Here is a 20,022-nt window from a genome sequence, read left to right as displayed (position 1 = left end):
ACAGAGTTCAAGGCCATTCAGAAGGTGTGTTGTCTGAAACCAGAGGTCTTATAACTCAGCATCCTACTCCTGACTGGCCATTACGTCATCGAGTACACTACATATCATTCCCTATTTGGTGTCTCTTACTATCTAACAAATGTAAGCTTTAAAAATGCGACAGTTAAATCCGCATGTCAAGTTGTATGGAAAAGTTTTGTTCTGCATTTGGACAGATTCAAGATAAACGTTTTGATACATGATGTTCTAACGTTAGCTATCAGATAACCAAATATTCCAGATGGATATTAATTATTTAGATTTAAGAGACATTTTGAACGTCTTTAACCTCATGAAGGCATCGAAACAAATGAATAAATATATTTGATCTTGAAAGACTAGATAATGTCACCGATGATATTACATCGTTGACTGTAATACATGTGGAGGTGCGAACCAGATTTTCTGTGTAATATTTCTTGCAAACAACAGAGACGTACACATCATGTGGTATAGACGTCTCTGCTAACATTAAGCCTAATACTCTATTATTTTCCCAGATCTCTCAAATCTCCTAGTCATTCTATCTTTTTTTTTACTATTGCCTATTTATTAATTGTAATAATGACTGTCTGTCCAGCGGGCGCGACGATTTACCCAAAAACACCCAAAACTACCCAAAACCACCCAAAAACACCATAAACCTACCCAAAAACACCTGTAAAGGTCGAGATACATGCATGGCATTTATTTTTAATTTTAATGTGATAATGTGATTATCTCGACATTTAAGGGTGTTTTTGGGTAGGTTTATGGTGTTTTTTGGGTGGTTTTTGGGTAGTTTTGGGTGTTTTTGGGTAAATCGTCGTACCGTGTCTAGCTATCAGCAGTCTTACTCCTGATAACTTTTGAACATGGATAACAAATGGAAAAAGGAGTGGTTCACCTAACTTGCACAAAGTGGACTGGTGACAAAATTTTCAAAAGTGAAAGCTTATCATTTTAGATATCAGGAAACAATAAGTCTGATAATTTGAATTTGTAGTATGGTTTAATAAAATCCTGTCTTTACAAACGTTTTGTTTAATTGTCTTAAATAGTTTATATTCTAATCGGGTGCAAATATGAATTGGAGACTGATGCACTCATTTGAATTTTGTTTGCTTGAATACCCTAGTCTAACTATCACATTCAGGCAAGTTATTAATTTCAATTGCATTGTATCAGGAGGAATTACTTTGTACATGTTTAATTGGTGTTTATAAATCTGAAAATGTAATTTGTGTAAAATAAAATGTAAATAAAGATGCTACATTTCTCACAAGAATGATTTTTGATCAACTCAAAGCAAAAATAGGCTGTTGTATATTTATATGCAATACCAAAAGTTACTCACTTTACACTATTAATACCATCTGAGAATTTGAACTTCTAATTTTATCTTTTGAATTGTGAATAGTGGATAATGATTACCATAACACAATTGCATCCTGATTCAATTAAGGATTGAATGTTGCTCTGGTTGATTTCATGGGGTAATGAATGAGTTGCACTTGAGACAAATTTAATGAACTGCGAAACAGTTCATATTATCTTATAAACAGCATCTTTGCAATTTTCAAAAGGCAGTTTCATGAAATTGAGCCAAGTAGCATGCTAGGTATTTTAGGCATATTTATTCAGATGAATGATCTTGACCTACTTTCATAACCAAGATGCTCAGCTAGGGTCATGCTTTTGTGCTAGCAGCATGCTAAGATGAAGGGGACAAAATATGTTAACAGGAATTAGTTTAGCTTATTTTCATAATGGAATGGGGGCGTTTCAGCTTACTGTATATACCATCCTAATAAATCTGGATCAACTTTCAAGTTGCATTGGTAGTAGTGAGTGATGAAAGTCCTTTGGGCGCTCTTTGCTTCAGTCTAAAATAAAAGAAAAAGGAAAATGACAGATTATTCAGCAATTCAGCTGAAAAATTACTTTGGTATGCATGTGTACAAAAGGTTTCACTTAGGAATAAGAAAGGAATTTTGATATTTGAGTTTTTTTTATTTGCAGCCTGATGTTTCCAAAGGTGATAGCAATCCCCCGCTTGTGTAAACGTCATCTGAATCAGTTTTTGAAGCAGCATATCCGTCAGTGTGTGACTGTCCCCACATCATCTGTCCCCCATGTGTGTGTTGTTGGAAGTGGCCCTGCAGGGTTTTATACAGCCCAACAACTCCTCAAGGTAAGTTGTGGCATTTAATTTCGTCATCTTCAGATTTATAAATTCTACATGTATAATAAATTGCTAGGGTTTTCCCCTAGCTGTAAGAATGCAGTAGTCCAAGTAAAGAAATAACTAACAGTTGAAATATGTTTGTCAATGTATCTGACTTTAATGACTTTTTATCTGGCAGGGCAACCCTGACATTGTAGTAGACATCTATGAGAAGTTACCTGTACCATTTGGACTAGTACGATTTGGTGTAGCTCCAGATCACCCTGAGGTCAAGGTAACTTGCATTTAAACTTTTTAACAAAGAACATGTATATGAATTTTGAAATGAGTTACAAAATTCAGTAGTTTTTATGCCTCTGTACAACTTACCGGTTGTCGGGGAAATACTATTTTACTACGATTCTGTCTGCTGTCGTAATGAAGGTTAAGTTTATCGGGTCATTTGTGGGAGTTGAAACAAAGTGGGATAACTGAAAAGTAGTTGACCATAGTGTGGACGTAGCCTGTACACTGAAAATATTTGCATTGTTTTAATGATGCAGTTTGATTCAGCATCTTATAGTCAAGCTTGCAAATATGTTCATCTATTTTCTCTTCTACACTTCAAAGATACAGTTGTGAATATAGGTGATGAGCTGACTTCTCCAAGGTGTCGTTTTAATTAGCTCACCGGTTACAAGTAACAGAAATAATTTGTGACTTTTTCGCATTTTACCATTTTGTGGACTTCATTATTTTGGCACCAAAACCCACTTTAAAGTTTTTGGGATCAGTTTTTGGAAAGCTTGTAAATCCAAAAGTATACACCTCACACCCTTCTTATTTGGTTTATACATTCATTAGAGGTCTAGGAGTGATGTTATGGCAAAATCATGCAGAAAAGAATTGTGATTTTGTTCGCATTTTACCATTTTGTGGACTTAACTTTTTTGGCACCAAAACTCGTTTTTTTAAGTTTTGGGGGTAAGTCCAAAAGTATGCACCTCACACCCTTCTAATTTGGTTTACGCATTCATTAGAGGTCCAGGAGTTGTGTTATAGCAATTATTGATTGCACTTATATGTTGACTTGTTCCCAAGGTGATGAGTGACAGTGCGTCACCCCTATCTGCATTGTCTACACTTTGCCAAGCCTCTATACAGTATAGGATGTTTTTACATACTGATCTGGTGTGACCGTTGACTACAATGAATATATTCCATAAAATTGTTGGGGTGTAATCATTGACTACACTGAATATATTGTTTATGATCGCTGTGGTGTAATCGTAGACTTCACTGAATATATTGCATATTTCAGTTGGTCCCATAGATCATCTTTGTTTTACCACAAAGCTAGTGCTTTAGAAACATATGATCTTTGCTCCTTTTCTTTACAGAATGTGATCAATACCTTTACTAAAACAGCACAGTCTGAAAGGTGTTCCTTCATAGGCAATGTAGAGGTAGGAAGGGATGTAACTCTACAACAGCTAAGAAAAGCATATTCAGCTGTGGTGCTGGTAAGTATGTACACCTGTAAACACGAGTATGATACCTGTATGTACACCTGTAAACATGAGTATGATACCTGTATGTACACCTGTAAACATGGGTATGATACCTGTATGTACACCTGTAAACACGAGTATGATACCTGTATGTACCCCTGTAAACATGGGTATGATACCTGTATGTACACCTGTAAACACGAGTATGATACCTGTATGTACACCTGTAAACACGAGTATGATACCTGTATGTACACCTGTAAACACGAGTATGATACCTGTATGTACACCTGTAAACACGAGTATGATACCTGTATGTACACCTGTAAACACAAGTATGATACCTGTATGTACACCTGTAAACATGAGTAATGCCTATATGTACACCTGTTAACATGAGTGTGATACCTGTGTACACCTGTAAACATGAGTAATGCCTATATGTACACCTGTTAACATGAGTGTGATACCTGTGTACATCTGTAAACTTGACTTAATGAAATGTAAGAAGATTTAGTTTAGATATGAATAATATTTACTGTCTCTATTCCAGGCATATGGTGCTGATGATGACAGGACACTAGGTATCCCAGGGGAGGTAACTGATTATCATACATATGTATATATTTTAAACAGCTTTACCGTTATCTTTTAAAGTTAAGTGATTATGGCGAGAATGTGTTGCCTTATTTTACTCAAGCAGTTCATATGTCTGTCTTAAATAAAGCCCCCTGTTCTGTTATAGACCAATGTGTTTAGGTTTTATCAGGCCAACTATCTGGGGAACTGAGGCAAAGTCTCATGTGACCTAATTGCCTTTTGTCCATTGTCATGCATTGTACGTACATAAACAATTAATATTTTTGACTTCTCAGAAACCCAGGAACCAATTTCAATGAAATTTTACAGCAGTCTTCCATGGCTAAATGTTAACTGAAATTGTGAATTCAGAATTATTATGAGGGTTGGCAATCTGATTGATGTTTTGGCAAAAATCTTTTTCTGAAGATCCAGATATGGCAGATTCAAATACCCTTTATAGATGGAAGGTCTTAAGATGTTTGACCAAAATTGTGAATTTCATGACCCCGGGGTCTTATGTTTTCCCCTGGGGAAGGGGGAAAATTCACTATGTACCTTGATAGTTTATTTGGGAAAATCACTTTATTTTGAGCATCATTAATTTGCTGCTTGAAATAATCAAAACTTGATGAGAACTACATTATGTTATGCATATATTGGGCCTGACTGAACCCAACACACTGATAGGCAGACCCAAAATCGGTCAAATTGACTAAAGTATTATATCAGAATGTTTTATCAACCTTTTAAAAATCTGATATGGGCTGACTAATATCAGAACTGCCATAGTGAAAGGGGTGGGGATCCAGCACTTTGTAGCTGTTTCAACTACATTGTATTCAGTAATGTCATGTGGATAGAAAACACACATACTGAAACGTTGGTGATTTTTTACATAACTGACTATACATGTCACCACACATAAACATATCAGTTCACTAATTTTTTCAACTGTGAGTTTCTAAACATTTTTGAGAAAGATATTCAAGTCATGTATTTACCAGGGTTACATAATGATATTTATTACAGGAACTAAACAATGTTATATCGGCACGGTCGTTTGTGGGATGGTTCAACGGACTTCCCCAGGATAAGGATGTAAGTATAGTTTTAACAGCTCCTTACGATAAACTAGGACTGAGACACTTTCATAAATAGCTTGATTTTAAATAGATTTAATCAGAGAGGAAGGAGTCACAAGATTGACAAGGATCTAGTAAAAAGTTAATGTTATGGTGTAGTTGAAGGTGGATCTGAGTGCAGAGAGAGCAGTCATACTTGGACATGGAAATGTGGCTTTAGATGTGGCCAGAATCCTCCTCACACCTGTAGATATACTTAAGGTATGTAACCAGGATCCTCCTCACACCTGTAGATATACTTAAGGTATGTAACCAGGATCCTCCTCACACCTGTAGATATACCTAAGGTAATATACACTCCTGATACTATGGAAAGTTCACTATAACTCCTTTCATATTTTCAATTTTATTACATGTACTTGAATCCCACCTCAACATCCCTTGGTACCTTTCAGTATCCATGCTCGCAGTGAAGGAACACACTGATTTTTACATAGACACCTACTTCTTAATGATGCTGGTTGTTACAATATCTAGTTTGAACTTTGTCCCTGCCAAACACATTTTCAGTTGATATAAATTGGGCTCTGTTAGTCAGTTCAGCTATCAGTGCATCTTTCTACAGAGGTTTGGGCTATAATTAATTTGAAAGCTTTTCAACTATCTCTACAAAATTTGTACACATATCTGGCTAGTACTTTAGCTGTAACTTTTGTTATTGGCATGATTTAGTTTTGCTTCTTCTCTATTACAATGGAGACATATACAATAATAAGAAATGCAAAATTTACTTCATGTATTTGGAAGCTTTTCCAGGGGTGTACCTAAAGCCTTCAATTGTTTTTTTACTAAGTTTTGTATATATGTCAGACTAGGGCTCATGTTGTGCCTTTTACTATAAGTAAGATCTTATTTCTGATATTTTCTGTTACAATGTCATTCATTTAAGATAACTACTGTAGCAGCAGTCTGTTTCTTGAAATTTGAATAGTCCAAAATAGATCTGTTAGCCTAGCTGTTGCAACCCATCCACAGACATCTGTCCTCGTATGAACCAAATATTTTGAGGATGCCAACAAATATGCATTTCTTTTAAATGAAATACTTGTTGTAAGATTATTATTACCTTGTAGAAAACAGATATATCCCAGCATGCTTTAGATGCTCTGTCACAAAGCTGTGTAAAAGAAGTTTTGTTGGTTGGAAGGCGGGGACCACTACAAGTAGCCTTCACTATCAAAGAGCTACGTGAAATGATTAAAATTCCTGAGTGTAAACCAAATCTCAACCCAAAAGATTACCTGAAACTCAACGATCTCCTACCAGGTATGAAGTTCATACAAGTTGGTATTAACATAATTGACATGTTAAAGTGAGGTTACTCCATTTTCCCATGAAAGTAAGATTTCTCTTACTATGACACAGGTATGAGTGTACTTGTTTGACACTTGAATATGCTTCAAAGGTGAATATAAACTACTTATTCAAAGGTGAATATAAACTACTAAGAATGCTTAACTGGAATTAGTATGTTGTTTTTATTTTATGTTTCATGAGGAATGAAGCCTACAATGATCTAATCAAAAACATTGATATCATATTTTGTTGCAAAGATCTGCCACGCCCAAGGAAACGATTGACAGAGCTTCTGTACAAAACAGCACTTGAACCCACACCTACAGATAAGAAATTATGGGCAGGTGCCAAGCGGGAATGGAGGCTTGATTTCCTGAGGAGTCCAGTACATATTTATGGGGAAACTAAGGCTACAGGGGTTAAATTTGCCATCAATAGGCTTGAGGTATGTCTACCTGTGATTTTGAATTATTTGTGACAAGGATAAAGTATTCCACTTATAGTAATCACTTATGTACACTGATACCTGTACTTTTGTATAATTGAATGGAGCTCAGGTCACCGAGTTAAAATTGTAATCACTAGAGTTAAGGTTTGTTTGTTTATAAATGTTAAGATGTATCCTTCCTAGGTTGATATACAGATGTACTAGTATTATGTCACTATAACCTCTGACTCTGACAAGGAGAGGGTCGACCTTATAGAGAGGGAAACTGTCCTGCTTCTGAATTGACAGGGACAGGACATAGTAGAGAGGGACACTGTCCTTCCTCTGACTCTGACAGGGAGAGGACTTTATAGAGGGGGACACTGTCCTTCCTCTGACTCTGACAGGGAGAGGACTTGATAGAGAGGGACACTGTCCTTCCTCTGACTGACAGGGAGAGGACCTTATAGAGAGGGAAACTGTCCTTCCTCTGACTGACAGGGACCAAACTTGATAGAGAGGGACACTGTCCTTCCTCTGATTGACAGGGACCAAACTTGATAAAGAGGGACACTGTCCTTCCTCTGACTGACAGGGACCAGACCTGATAGAGAGGGACACTGTCCTTCCTCTGACTGACAGGGAGAGGACCTTATAGAGAGGGAAACTGTCCTTCCTCTGACTGACAGGGACCAGACCTGATAGAGAGGGACACTGTCCTTCCTCTGACTGACAGGGAGAGGACCTTATAGAGAGGGAAACTGTCCTTCCTCTGACTGACAGGGACCAGACCTGATAGAGAGGGACACTGTCCTTCCTCTGACTGACAGGGACGGGACTTGATAGAGAGGGACACTGTCCTTCCTCTGACTCTGAAGGGACAGGACCTGATAGAGAGGGACACTGCCGTTCCTCTGACTGACAGGGAGAGGACCTTATAGAGAGGGACACTGTCTTTCCTCTGACTGACAGGGAGAGGACCTTATAGAGAAGGAAACTGTCCTTCCTCTGACTGACAGGGACCAGACCTGATAGAGAGGGACACTGTCCTTCCTCTGACTCTGAAGGGACAGGACCTTATAGAGAGGGACACTGTCCTTTCTCAGACTCTGAAGGGACAGGACCTTATAGAGAGGGACACTGTCCTTCCTGTGACTCTGAAGGAACAGGACCTTATAGAGAGGGACACTGTCCTTCTTCTGACTCTGAAGGGACAGGACCTTATAGAGAGAGACACTGTCCTTCTTCTGACTTTGACAGGGAGAGGACCTGATAGAGAGGAACACCCATGTCCTTACAGACATATGGCACACAATTTATACATAACCTTTCATATTGACAGGGAGAAGACCCTGTCATAAAGACAGCAGTTGTCACAGAGGAAACAGAAGATATTGACTGTGGTCTGGTGAGAAAATCATCGATCATTGGTAGTGTGTTAAACTGCTTCTCCTTATTATAAACTTCTTATAATCCCTTTGTTTTAGAATCTAAACTGTAAATTCTAAATGGTATCAGTTGAGATATTTCATGCTGAACAATTTAGTGCTGTAGAATGTGAGTTTCAATCCCTATTGAGGGTACAAGTCATAAAATTGTCTTTCTTCGTCATTTGTGTTTCTATGTTATTTGGTCTTTTAGTAATTTTTTACCTCATCAGTTTATCAGCTCCCTTGTCTGGTTTATCAGCTCCCTTGTCTAGTTTATCAGCTCCCTTGTCTGGTTTTTCAGGTGCTGAGGAGTATTGGTTACCAGAGTGTGTCTATTGACAAGGATATTCCTTTTAACATGCAGAAAGGAGTGGTCTCTCATTCACAGGGGAGAGTGAAGGGGCTTGCTGGTGAGTTACATTGGGAGAGGAGTGGTCTCTCACAGACAGGGGAGGGTTGGTACTGGTGAGTTACATTGGGAGAGGAGTGGTCTCTCACAGACAGGGGAGGGTTGGTACTGGTGAGTTACATGGGGAGAGGAGTGGTCTCTCACAGACAGGGGAGGGTTGGCACTGGTGAGTTACATTGGGAGAGGAGTGGTCTCTCACAGACAGGGAGGGTTGGTACTGGTGAGTTGATATTCATACAGGAGGGTCTCTCATACACAGGGAAGGGTTAGCACTGGTGAGTTAATATGGAGAAATTAGAGGTATCTTAGGGTGAGGAGAGAGAAGTAGTCTCTCTTACACAGGAAATGGTTGGTGTTTATACAGAGGAAGGAGTGTGGTGTCTTTTACACAGAAGAAGTTTTGACCACAGGCATCTGGATAGTATTCATGGGAAAAAAAGTTAGCCCCTACTCCTACTATATCAACAAGGTGTAACACTTGAAATGTCCATGAAATTTACTTTATTAAAGTTTAATCTGACTGAAATATCAAATGCACACAAACTTAGAATCCTTGAATTTCAATGCAGGTTATTCTTTAGTCGTGTGAAAATGATTTGAAAATGAGAAAATGGACTAAAAGCGCTAATGATAGTTGACGATGCATAGACTATAGAATAGAAGTAGGCTATATACTTTAGAGCTGTTTTGCAATGGCCAACAGCTCTGTAAACAATACTCACTATGATTGTCAACCAATCAGACTGTCCGTTTTAAAACAGCTATAAGATTGATAGCCTACTTCTGATCCACAGTCGATGCATTTTCCGATCTTCACTTGTTGAAATAGTAGGAGTAAAGGCTAATATCTTTTCCTGTAAATGCTAACCAAAATGCAGACGCCTGTGAATTGACACTGGTAAGATGGTATACAGAAAAAAGTGGTCAGTTATACACATGAATGGTTGCCACGGTTAGTTACATGGAAAAGGAGTGGTCTCATTGTGGTAAACATTGAGTGAGATTAGATCTAACATGGGTCTGTTCCGTGGACAGGGATATCTCAACCCGAGTTTAAGAGTTTGGCCAGTCAGCTCGAGGCTTGCCGAATGTTTGATTATTTTTTTCACATACTTGCAAGCAAATGTAAGTTTTTATGAAAGTTTTTCATTGCACCATCTAGGCCTACAATTCTCCTTGGTACATTTATGATCTGGTTACTCAACATAAAATGATGATGTTACGTTATTGTGAGCAGCGTCATGTAGAGCGTGCCAGCTGTCTTTACCCCCTTGTGTGAGATCGATTTATCTTTTCCCTAGCAACTGCCGGATAACCGTGTGAAGTATGTGAGAAATTGTCTCGTACAGACTCACTGGTGAGGTATTGTTTGATAGGCTGTTAGTAATATGTATACTTATATGTAGATGCGTAGTTATGTTTTGTATTTGTAGGTGTTTACTGTAGTGGGTGGGTTAACACGGGTCCTGTAGGTGTCATCCTCACTACAATGACCAACGGGTTTGACACAGGCAAGACAATCATCCAGGACCTATCCAATGGTGTGCTGGAAGTGTCTGGGAAACTGGGCAAGGATGACATTCTGCCTCAATTACAGAAATTAGGTAAACACTGCCAACCCTGTATGTATCCAATAATAAGTTCATGACTGGTAATAAGCCCACCCACGTTTCTTGGGATGGTCAAGTGTCACATTCTGAAATGAGCCTTGTTAATTTGCTATAATGGCAATCGTTAAACTTGTGCCAGGAATATTTCATAATCAGTCCATCTGTGAATGGTGGAGTCTCTTGTCCAAGTCTGTGCAGAGTTATTGCCCTTTGTTCATTTTTATTTCCCTGCCAATTTTCAAGTCTGTGCTAATCCACCACATTCTGCCTCATTCTGCTTCATTCTGCTTCATTGTCATCGTTTGTTTTGGTTTCTTGCCAGTAGTAGGTAAAGTTCCATGTCACCACTGAGATTAATTGTTGTCAATATTAACCTGAATGGTAAACTTTTGTTACATGTATCACCAAAGCCACTTTAAGGAAACTGGAACAAAATTCATACATTGAATAGAAAGGAAGACATAAATTCTCACCTGAATGATGATACCTATGAATATTAAACAGTATGAAAACATAGCTTAGCTAGATCAGTGGCGTAGCTAGACCTGTTTTGATGTGTACGCAGATGTGGTGCTGAGAAGGGGGGGGGGTTATCCAGGAGATAATTTTGTATAGGCCTTTCGAGCGCTTTAATGTGTTCTAGTGCCAATTTTCTGGTAAAATAAAATAAAGAACAATTACTTATTGTAATGGGAAACTTTACAGAAGTCCCCCAAATGACCCCGCAGTCGAACTGCTGTTTTCGCCATCCCTCAAAACCACTAACACCAATTTTCAACAATATCAAATAATATTTAAATTTCAACAAATCTGAGCCTCATAAAGGACGACCATTTTGTTAAAATGTGAAAGTGAGGTTACGAGAGTGACCGGTGTCCTATGATGTATCTAGATACCAAATTGCAGCAAAATCTGACAATATCTCAAGAAGAAGAATATTTTCACACAGTTGCATTGTTAACTTATTATCCATGTGTTTGTCATCAGGGACAACTTAATGGTGTCATTATTAGTTATTAGCAGTTATTCTTTCCCCAATCGCACTATGTCTGGGTATTCTGGTATTTTCGGATTAGGCTTGAAGCTACTTGCTGCTGGAGTGGGGGCTATGTCCATAACAGGATCCAAACAAATGTTACCTTTACCACTGTGTCAGAAACACAAAGAAAATCTCTTTGACTAGCTTTAAAAAGCTTTTTATCTTTTAGCTAGTACCTGCCGCTTTCTTCATTTTCAAATTATGTCTACGTGTTTACTTTCTCAATACTTGGTATTCTAAAAACAAAAATACAAAAAAAAAAAAAAAAAACAATGACAATCAAAGCTTCAGGACTTTGTTTGTTTGTTTTTGTTGAAAATTACGTGTATGCTGTTTGTTTTTGTTGAAAATTACGTGTATGCACGTGCGTACCCGCATATAGGAAGCGACGCCCCTGTAGATGAATTTTGAAAAATCTTTCAGCAGGACATTGTACATGCACCTCTGTACAATAAGTCACTTAAGTACTACGTATATACTTGTAGGAAATGTTCTGACAATGAAACTACCTTTACATAGGAGCAAGGGTTATTCTGTGCTACAGTATTTCTGGCTTACAGATATATTTCTTATTGATATTGAGTATTGGTTGTGACTTGATAATCACAGTGGTGAAGAAAATTTCCAATATAAAATATCATTATACTTGAGAACAATAACTACAGTATATAATTTCAACAAGATAACATTTTGTCAAGAAACCTGGCCAAATTATCTTCAGATATATGATAATTTTGAAGCAATCACAAACAAGTCTTTTTTTTTTTTTTTCTTTCTTTGCACTCAGAACTGAGAATATATATTTGTTTTCGACTTTCAGCTTGCAGAAATTATATTTTTCCATTAAACATGTTTTTCTCTCTTTTACACTCATTTAAATGGACACACATTCGCATATAACAAAAAACTATATAAAAAAAAAAAAAAAAAAAAAAACTGATGCTGACACTCATCTTACACACTTTATAATACATGTACAGCTCGCTTTTACAAGGACAACAAATTGATATACATTATTTAGACGGAGACAAGAACACGAAACCAAACCACCATACCGAACACATTCTATTTATACTTATAATGACAAAACCCGACTCTCTGGCTTCAAACAAGTCTTAGTAGAGGTTGATAAAGTACTGACAATGATCACGTGAAAGTAACCTTGTATGGGTCTATTCCTGCGTTGAATGTTTGTGGTTTTCATTGCAGGAGTTCAGGTTGTTCATTTTTCTGACTGGAAGAAGATCGATGAAGCAGAAGTCAAGAAAGGGAAAGAATGTGGAAAACCAAGAGAGAAATTAGTAAACATTGACTCTATGTTAAAAATTGCTTCTTCATGTGAATAGGTACTTAATGATGGAAAATCACCATTTGTTATTCCAATCTAAATTCTACAAAACTGCTTTACAGAGCCAAGAAATAGAATTAAAAACAAACTACATCAATAATGTAATTTACTAAATATCTTCAACAGATAACCAATTAATCATAGACAGTAATGAATGTATTAAATTTAATCAGTGATATTACAAAATAGTTTTATACAACCAAGGAAATAGTGGGATAAAGAATCTTAATTGGTTCATAAATGGATGTAGTATGGTACATATTTATCTATACTATACTATACAAAACAATCATTTTCCTGTCATTCTATAATGTCAGGTAAAGTTCCAGCTATGGGGGATAATCACTCTGTGGCTTCACTAAAACTTAGAACCATAATCAGTAAAATCTTACAGACTAAAGCTGAAGCTGAAACAGGAAATCTGATCATATGCTGTACATGTGTAGTATTGGAAGTGAACATCATTTTGTATTTCATGCTACACTGTTTTTGAGAAGTGCACCATTTCTGTTATGAGTAATTGAGGAAAGTTTCTTGCTTTAGTACTTACAAATTAACCTTGAAGATCCTAGTATGAAAACTGTGAGGAAGAATAATTTATACTCTGAAAGGAATTTAAATGCATGTGTGTAACATACCGGTAACAATTTGGAAATTTGGAAAAGAGAAGATTGATATTGTTGAAGTGAATTTGTTATTGTTTGTGAGGATGTACAAGTAAATAAATTATTGTTAAAAATTTACACGACTTACAAGAATGTTTTTTTATAATTGAGAGTTGGTTTTTTTTTCTGATAGATGATAGATAGATGACATTTCCAAAAATAAGGGTGCCAATAATCCTGTTATTTTAGGTAATTCCATAAGCAATATTTTTAGCTCACCTAGTCTAAAGGTAATTGTTCAGGTGAAAGGAGTTTGATCAGATTTGGTCTGCAACACACTGTGTTGATGTGGATTCAGGTTTGTATAAATGTAGTGTTTGACCCCCATCCCAGAGGGGCAAAGAGATAGGGCCCAATAGCGGCAGAAAAAGTAATCCTTTTCCAGGTCACCTCATTCAAAGGACCTAGGTAAGCTTATGCCATACTGTGGCATCTGTCGATCCATCAACAATTGACTTCTTCATAACTGCTGATTGGAATTAAACAAAATTTTCATGAAGCATTTCTAGGTTGTTGACATTCAAACGTGTACAGATTGTGAGGTTGACTCCCCAGGGGCCTCAGGGGTTGGTCCAAAAGGTGTCAATTTGGCTACATTTTGTATATTGATATAAAACTGAAACTAAGTAATGGATATGGCTCATATTTGACTGGTAGCTGTGTTATCAGGGGTGGGGATTCAAAATTGTACAATGAAATGGTGGGGCTGACCTTTAACGGGCCTGAGGGGTGGGGCCAAAAGTGGTCAATTTGGCTAAATTGATATAAACGACTTATATTATTTTATATATTATTAAATGATTTCTGATATAGTCTTCAAACTTAGGAGCAGAGGAGAAGAGAAGTCTTGCAGAATTAGTTTACTTGATCTTTCAATACATATTCAATAAAACATCAAACTTCTGTATAAGGCTTTACTTTTTTTCTTTGAATTTCAAGAAATACATTGCGAGTCAACAGAATTTATCATTTTTTTGAGTGTCGAGCTTTAATGACATAATTGTTAACTCCTAATTAACTCAAAAATGATTACCTGTACTATATGTCGGGAGCATATTCTGTGCCAACAATGTTCAATAATGAATGGAGAAGTGAATGGAACCCTCCCCCTGTGTAAGTTTCAATTATTAGAGTAGCGTGCATTTCGGAATTATTTCAAGTGGGATATGCTTATCTACAACGTATTATTTCTATTAATTTAGTGGCGTGAGACCACAATTTTACAAAGTTACTCCCCTTGAATTATTCGGAATTATTTTGGAGATGTTCCGGGTGCAGGCGCGTTGTTCAAGAGGTGAAACGTCTGCAAAGTTGTTTATTTTTACATGATAGCACTTGACGATGCTGAAGATGGAAGTATCGTTTAAAGATAACTTATAAGGTGAGATGCTTAAAGTGAGCTCAACAATGAAGTAATGGACTAAAGTCACATATACTTTATTAACTACAAAATTAAACAGACAAACTTCCAGTGAGTTCCACGTAGAATCGGCAAAGTTTGATCAGTTGATTAACAACTAACGTTACTGTACTGTAAGGCTGCTTGTCTATTGTAATAGCAAATTAGTATGCCCGGGTTAGCACGGTACCATTAAATACAATACCAATGTAAAGAATATGACTTGAATTTCATTTCTCATCACAGTACAGTACAGTAGCTATGCCAACAGTGAATTTGTATGACTTGGGACTTTGATCATTCAAGCGTGTTTATCAGTGTTTTTGGCGTTTGATACATATATACTATACTGTTTATATACTACCCGATACTACTACTGTACTACCCGATATCTAGTCATACCAACAAATACGGCATTTTACACAAAACTAACTTATATTTAAACATTCAGGAAATTGTTCTCGAGTTATCTCCCTTTACACACATGTCACCAGCTTCTTAAATTTACTAATCAAAGCAAGTAGTATGATTATTAAAGACATAATTGCATTAAGAACATGTATATGCCCCCAGTAAAAGGATCTAAGGAAATTAAAGGAGTTTTCAAAAACAAAAGAGATTCTTCCTGACCCGAGGCTCGAAAAGGGACCTCTCACATTGGTCTCTATAAGCAGAGCATCATACATGTGTAATAAGAGAGGAAAAATGCACAGCCAAACCAGAGTTTGAACCCGGGACCTCTGAACACTAGCTGGATGCTCTACCAATTGAGCTACCTGGTTGCTGGCGTTCATCCCAATACAGTTCCTCTACATTCTTCTCTCCTTCAACAAAGTCTTCGACCCCGAAGACACACACGAGACCTATACAACCTCCGTGGGTATTTAGTTTGGCATCATATGACAAAGGAAATATGCACTGCCAGTCCAGGATTCGAACCTGGGACCTTCAAACGCTAGCCGGATGCTCTGCAATAGACTGATGCTCTGCCAATTGAGCTACCTGGTAGCCGATGATCAACCCAGTCAAGTTCTTCTACATTCCTCCCTCCCTTTTTCAAGTCTTCACCCCCGAAGACCACAAGTTTGGATATACCCTTGCTAAACATACTCCTAATGCTTTAAATAAGGTTTGGCAAGCTCACCAATTATGTAACAGGAAAAAGAGAAAATGTAGCAACCAGAAGGGGGTTCAAACCTGGGACCTCCGAACACTAGAGGGATGCTCTAGCAATTATGCTACCTGGTCGCCGACGTTCTTCCCAGTCCAGTTCCGCTACACCAATGGCAACACACCTCCCTAGACAGGATATTTCGACGACAAAGCTTTGATTTTTCTGACAAGCAAATGTTGATGGACAGTTGGTTACAGACCTATTATTTTATTGTTCATAATCATTTATTCTCATTCTGGAACTAGTGAAATCTTCCAATGGCACTGGTTTAAGATTAACAATTGTTTATTTTTATACTTTAATTTCAAAATCAACAGATGATTTGTCCCTGATGATCATGACAGCTAGAGTATTATTTAATTGGTGTAATGATTATGTAATAAGCTGCAAATAAATATGTATTTATAAAATGTCTCTGGCTAGGCGATAATTGATTCGAGTTATCTGATAAATAACACAAGATATCATAAACACTGTTGTTGATCCTGTGATGTCACATCTTATTCCCAGACAGAGCACGTCTGATAGACATGTAATTGATTTGATACCACAGAAATTAATAGTGTGGTCCTATATCATGTGCATTGTCAGGGATACAAATTGATTAGATGTAGATACCACTGTATATATTATAAATTACAAAGGACCACATCACATATGTGAAACATTAAACAGTCTGTTACCGACATCAATCTAGTAGATTATCATCAAGTGTTGTATGTATTTATATTTACATATTATGTCTTCCTTTGACATTTGTGTTTCTAAGTTTTGTGTATAAATGCAGGTGACAGATAACACGGCCAAAATATCATGGAATATTTTCGCACATGGAAACTGACACAATTAATGAGGGACAAATCCTAACTCCACTGTCAAGTGCGTGTGACCCGAGATGTTATTAATACAGGGGACACTTTCCTCTGTAGCTTACCCCATCTATGGGCCCCTAACAACAATATGTAGAGTAGTGTCCATAGTAACACAAATAAAAGCATTTCCTAATTACTCACTAATGAATTAAGTTAATGTCACCACAAACTTCTCAACTTGAGCTTAGAATAATATCTTTCATTGTATTTTAATTGATTGTTTTTGTATGTACTAGGAAAGCTCAAATTGTTGACAAAAGACAAACTCTGCCAAAAAAATGTGACCCGGTATTGACTATACCTCCCTGGGACTACATCAAGGGAGGTTAAAACTAAACCTGTCAAACTAATGTAGCAAACTATCTATATGCCTTTCTCTTATTAAATAATAATTGTTTTACTATATATACCAGGGGTGCAGTTTCATGCTGTATGCTATATTGGTACCAATCAATTTTTTCTGGTGGTTGATCATCGAGGACATCTTATTAACCTACCTATTAGTAAGATATCTACATGTACTAGTTACTCACTGTATGGTATGAAAAAGGAAGATTGTGGAAACTCCCTGAATTTTTGGATTTACTGGTGTAACTTCAAAATAGAAAGAAAATGAAAGTGACTGAACTACATGTACAATTTTTTCCACATGAAATGGTAAAAATTAACATTTTAAGTCAACCATCTTATCAACAAATGGTGGGCTATAATCAAATCTCTGTGTGTCCAAGGTCTGTCCTCCATCCATCCATAAACAACCCTTGTAGGTTCTCCTTGTTTTAAAATCATGAAAGTAGAGAAAAGATCAGTTTTATATAGAACCAATAAAAATCATTCAATGGTGTGTACTAAGATCCCTGTAGGATCTATTATAAAATCATCTTCTGATGCTTTCCATTGCACATACTCTGTACATTGAAACTGGTCGATATCAAAATATTGCAAGAAATGAACGTTTGTGTAAAGTTTGTCACTCTGGTGACATAGAAGATGAATATCACTTCCTCTTCATTTGTCCAAACTTTCAAGCCTTAAGATCAAGATGCATTAAGACTTATTACTGGAAAAAACCATCAGTATTTAAGATGATCCAATTAATTAGTACAACTAACTTTAAAGATTTAACAATGTTATGTAAATATATGTATATGATGCCACACAATTAAGGAAAAACTTGCTATACATTTGTTGGGGTCTTTTAAAAAAAAAATTTCACAGATGTCCATTCTCTATATTGTTATGTCACTGCTATATTGCTGTGACCGCCAATTTATTGTATTGTTTATATGTTATATGTACTGATGAGCTGTAAAGCTTAAAGTCAATCAAATGAATTGAATTAAAACACCTCATTTTTTACCTTTGTGTTAAAATTTAAAAGCTTTCTCCCAATCAGTACTTTGCTACTTAGTTCAGTCTTAGCTAAAAAGACTATTATAAGGACTAGTTCAAATAATAATCCCCTTGGGGCAAGTTGTGGAGAAGTCCAAATGCCTAACAAACTATAAGTAGAAAATAAAAAAAAATCCACATGAAACCCATACCTGTTAAGTTATTCTTATCTGTATTTATCAGAAATAGTCCTTAATAAACACATTTAGTCTGCAATAAGTATATGTTCAGTTTATTTAGCTGCTAAATTTGTTTTCCATCAGATACATTTGTTTTCCAGCTATATAATCTTTATATTCGGAAAGTAGTTGACACTTGCATGTAAATGGCAATGATATTTACCTGGATCAATTGAAAGTCCACATGGCAATGTTTACAGTCGTTCTATAAATACCGACCAATCATAGCGCGGCTTACATCGGTGATGGGAGAATATTGATAATGGACCTGCAGGCTGGCGTCATCTGTGATCTGGCACATGAGTTGTCGGTTGTGTCAGCGTTTGCGTACGAGTGTGGCAACTGATAAGTGTGTATCGTTGTGTAATGTTTTCTAAACAAGGCTAGGGATTAACCGTGTGTTGGTTATCCCATTATATACACAGAAGCCTGCTTCAACCGTGACAAACATACTGTGCCCTGGAACACCGGTCATTCCAGATTTACCTAATCACTGCTGATGTCTGCTACGCTCCAGGACATCCGATATTATTCTGACCGCCGGTGAAAATGCGTATATTGGACATTTTGTAAGTTTTACCGCTTGCTTATTTTTATTGGGTATATCTAAGGAACTTTCAAACAACGGCTTTCGCTGCTTTCAGTTTTTGAAATGACCACGCCCCCTTTTCACCTGACGTATATCGACCCCCGGGGCGGATACATCAAATTTGAAAATGTCTGTTAAAGTGTCCGTTAGTAGTCTATGAATGTACCTGTATTGCTATCAGAGGTGGAACATTGTGCGTGTATAACATAGATACACACGCCTATTGCAGATGCAGAATTAAAAAAAAAAAAAAACATAATCATTAGTTAATATGTTTATCAATTTGATGGTATATATCATGAATTGATTTTTTTTAGATGTCTGATATTTTACATCTGTTGTACAAGTTTTGGTTCATGTTCCTAGATCTAGAAATGTTAATTATATATAACCTATTATATATACTATTCTTGTGTACCACAGTACTAATGTAGCAATTATATGAGTATTGAAATATTGGATTTTTAAATATGCTAAATGCTAGCAGTATCTGTGACATGAAGGGAACTGTTGGCCATGGTGGGGGATAAGTGTAATTATTGTTTTTCAAATATATATTTTGATGTCGATAGTTCATTTCTTGGTTGTTGTTTTTTTTTACAAATTACAGAAAAATCTGATACTGTATGGTTACAGTATGTGTAAAAAGTAGTTGTTTTATATCAGTTACACTAGTAAGACATGGCTCTGATAGAATAGGTATTCTAATTAGACAAGATACATGTATATGGTGTACCAGGAATCCATGGTATATGCTGCCCACCACTCATGGG

The 20,022-nt window shown here is 36.7% G+C and overlaps 2 protein-coding genes across 4 annotated transcripts in view; both read left to right on the top strand.

The window, feature by feature from the left end:
• The first annotated feature begins 7 nt into the window (after positions 1-7).
• LOC117329840 (NADPH:adrenodoxin oxidoreductase, mitochondrial-like) lies at positions 8-13,720 on the top strand. 2 transcript variants are annotated; one of them, XM_033888018.1, is made up of 13 exons: positions 8-141; positions 2,041-2,212; positions 2,385-2,480; positions 3,586-3,708; positions 4,250-4,294; positions 5,308-5,376; positions 5,520-5,621; positions 6,494-6,686; positions 6,974-7,161; positions 8,486-8,551; positions 8,875-8,983; positions 10,416-10,586; positions 12,841-13,720. In XM_033888018.1, the coding sequence occupies exons 2-13, from the start codon at positions 2,045-2,047 to the stop codon at positions 12,975-12,977; spliced, it is 1,467 nt and encodes a 488-aa protein (XP_033743909.1). In that variant the 5' UTR covers positions 8-141; positions 2,041-2,044; the 3' UTR covers positions 12,978-13,720. The 2 variants fall into 2 exon arrangements, with proteins under 2 accessions (XP_033743909.1, XP_033743917.1); XM_033888026.1 differs by lacking the exon at positions 10,416-10,586.
• Positions 13,721-14,851: 1,131 nt separating this feature from the next.
• The window catches only part of LOC117329822 (SUN domain-containing protein 1-like), a 39,389-nt gene continuing 34,218 nt past the window's right edge, over positions 14,852-20,022 (top strand). Inside the window, exon 1 of one of the 2 annotated variants that reach the window (XM_033887989.1) lies at positions 14,852-15,025. Coding sequence is in view for 1 of the 2 variants with exons in the window: in XM_033887978.1 (XP_033743869.1) it covers positions 19,210-19,229 (20 nt within the window). In the remaining variant the exon portion in view is untranslated. Of the gene's footprint in view, positions 15,026-18,829; positions 19,230-20,022 lie in introns of those variants that run through there. The other variant, XM_033887978.1, reaches the window with a different exon arrangement.

The sequence above is a fragment of the Pecten maximus genome, chromosome 1 (assembly GCF_902652985.1).
Source record: "Pecten maximus chromosome 1, xPecMax1.1, whole genome shotgun sequence".
Taxonomy (NCBI): domain Eukaryota; kingdom Metazoa; phylum Mollusca; class Bivalvia; order Pectinida; family Pectinidae; genus Pecten; species Pecten maximus.
The sequence above is the reverse complement of the archived record's forward strand: the minus strand, read 5'-3'. Positions and strand labels throughout refer to the sequence as shown.

Excerpts from the sequence above, each read along its gene's own strand:
- LOC117329840 (XM_033888018.1), top strand. The coding sequence starts at position 2,045 with ATGTTTCCAAAGGTGATAGCAATCCCCCGCTTGTGTAAACGTCATCTG. Across the intron at positions 5,377-5,519 it reads GACTTCCCCAGGATAAGGAT|TTGAAGGTGGATCTGAGTGC; the intron begins GTAAGTATAGTT and ends GTTATGGTGTAG. Across the intron at positions 10,587-12,840 it reads GCCTCAATTACAGAAATTAG|GAGTTCAGGTTGTTCATTTT; the intron begins GTAAACACTGCC and ends TTTTCATTGCAG.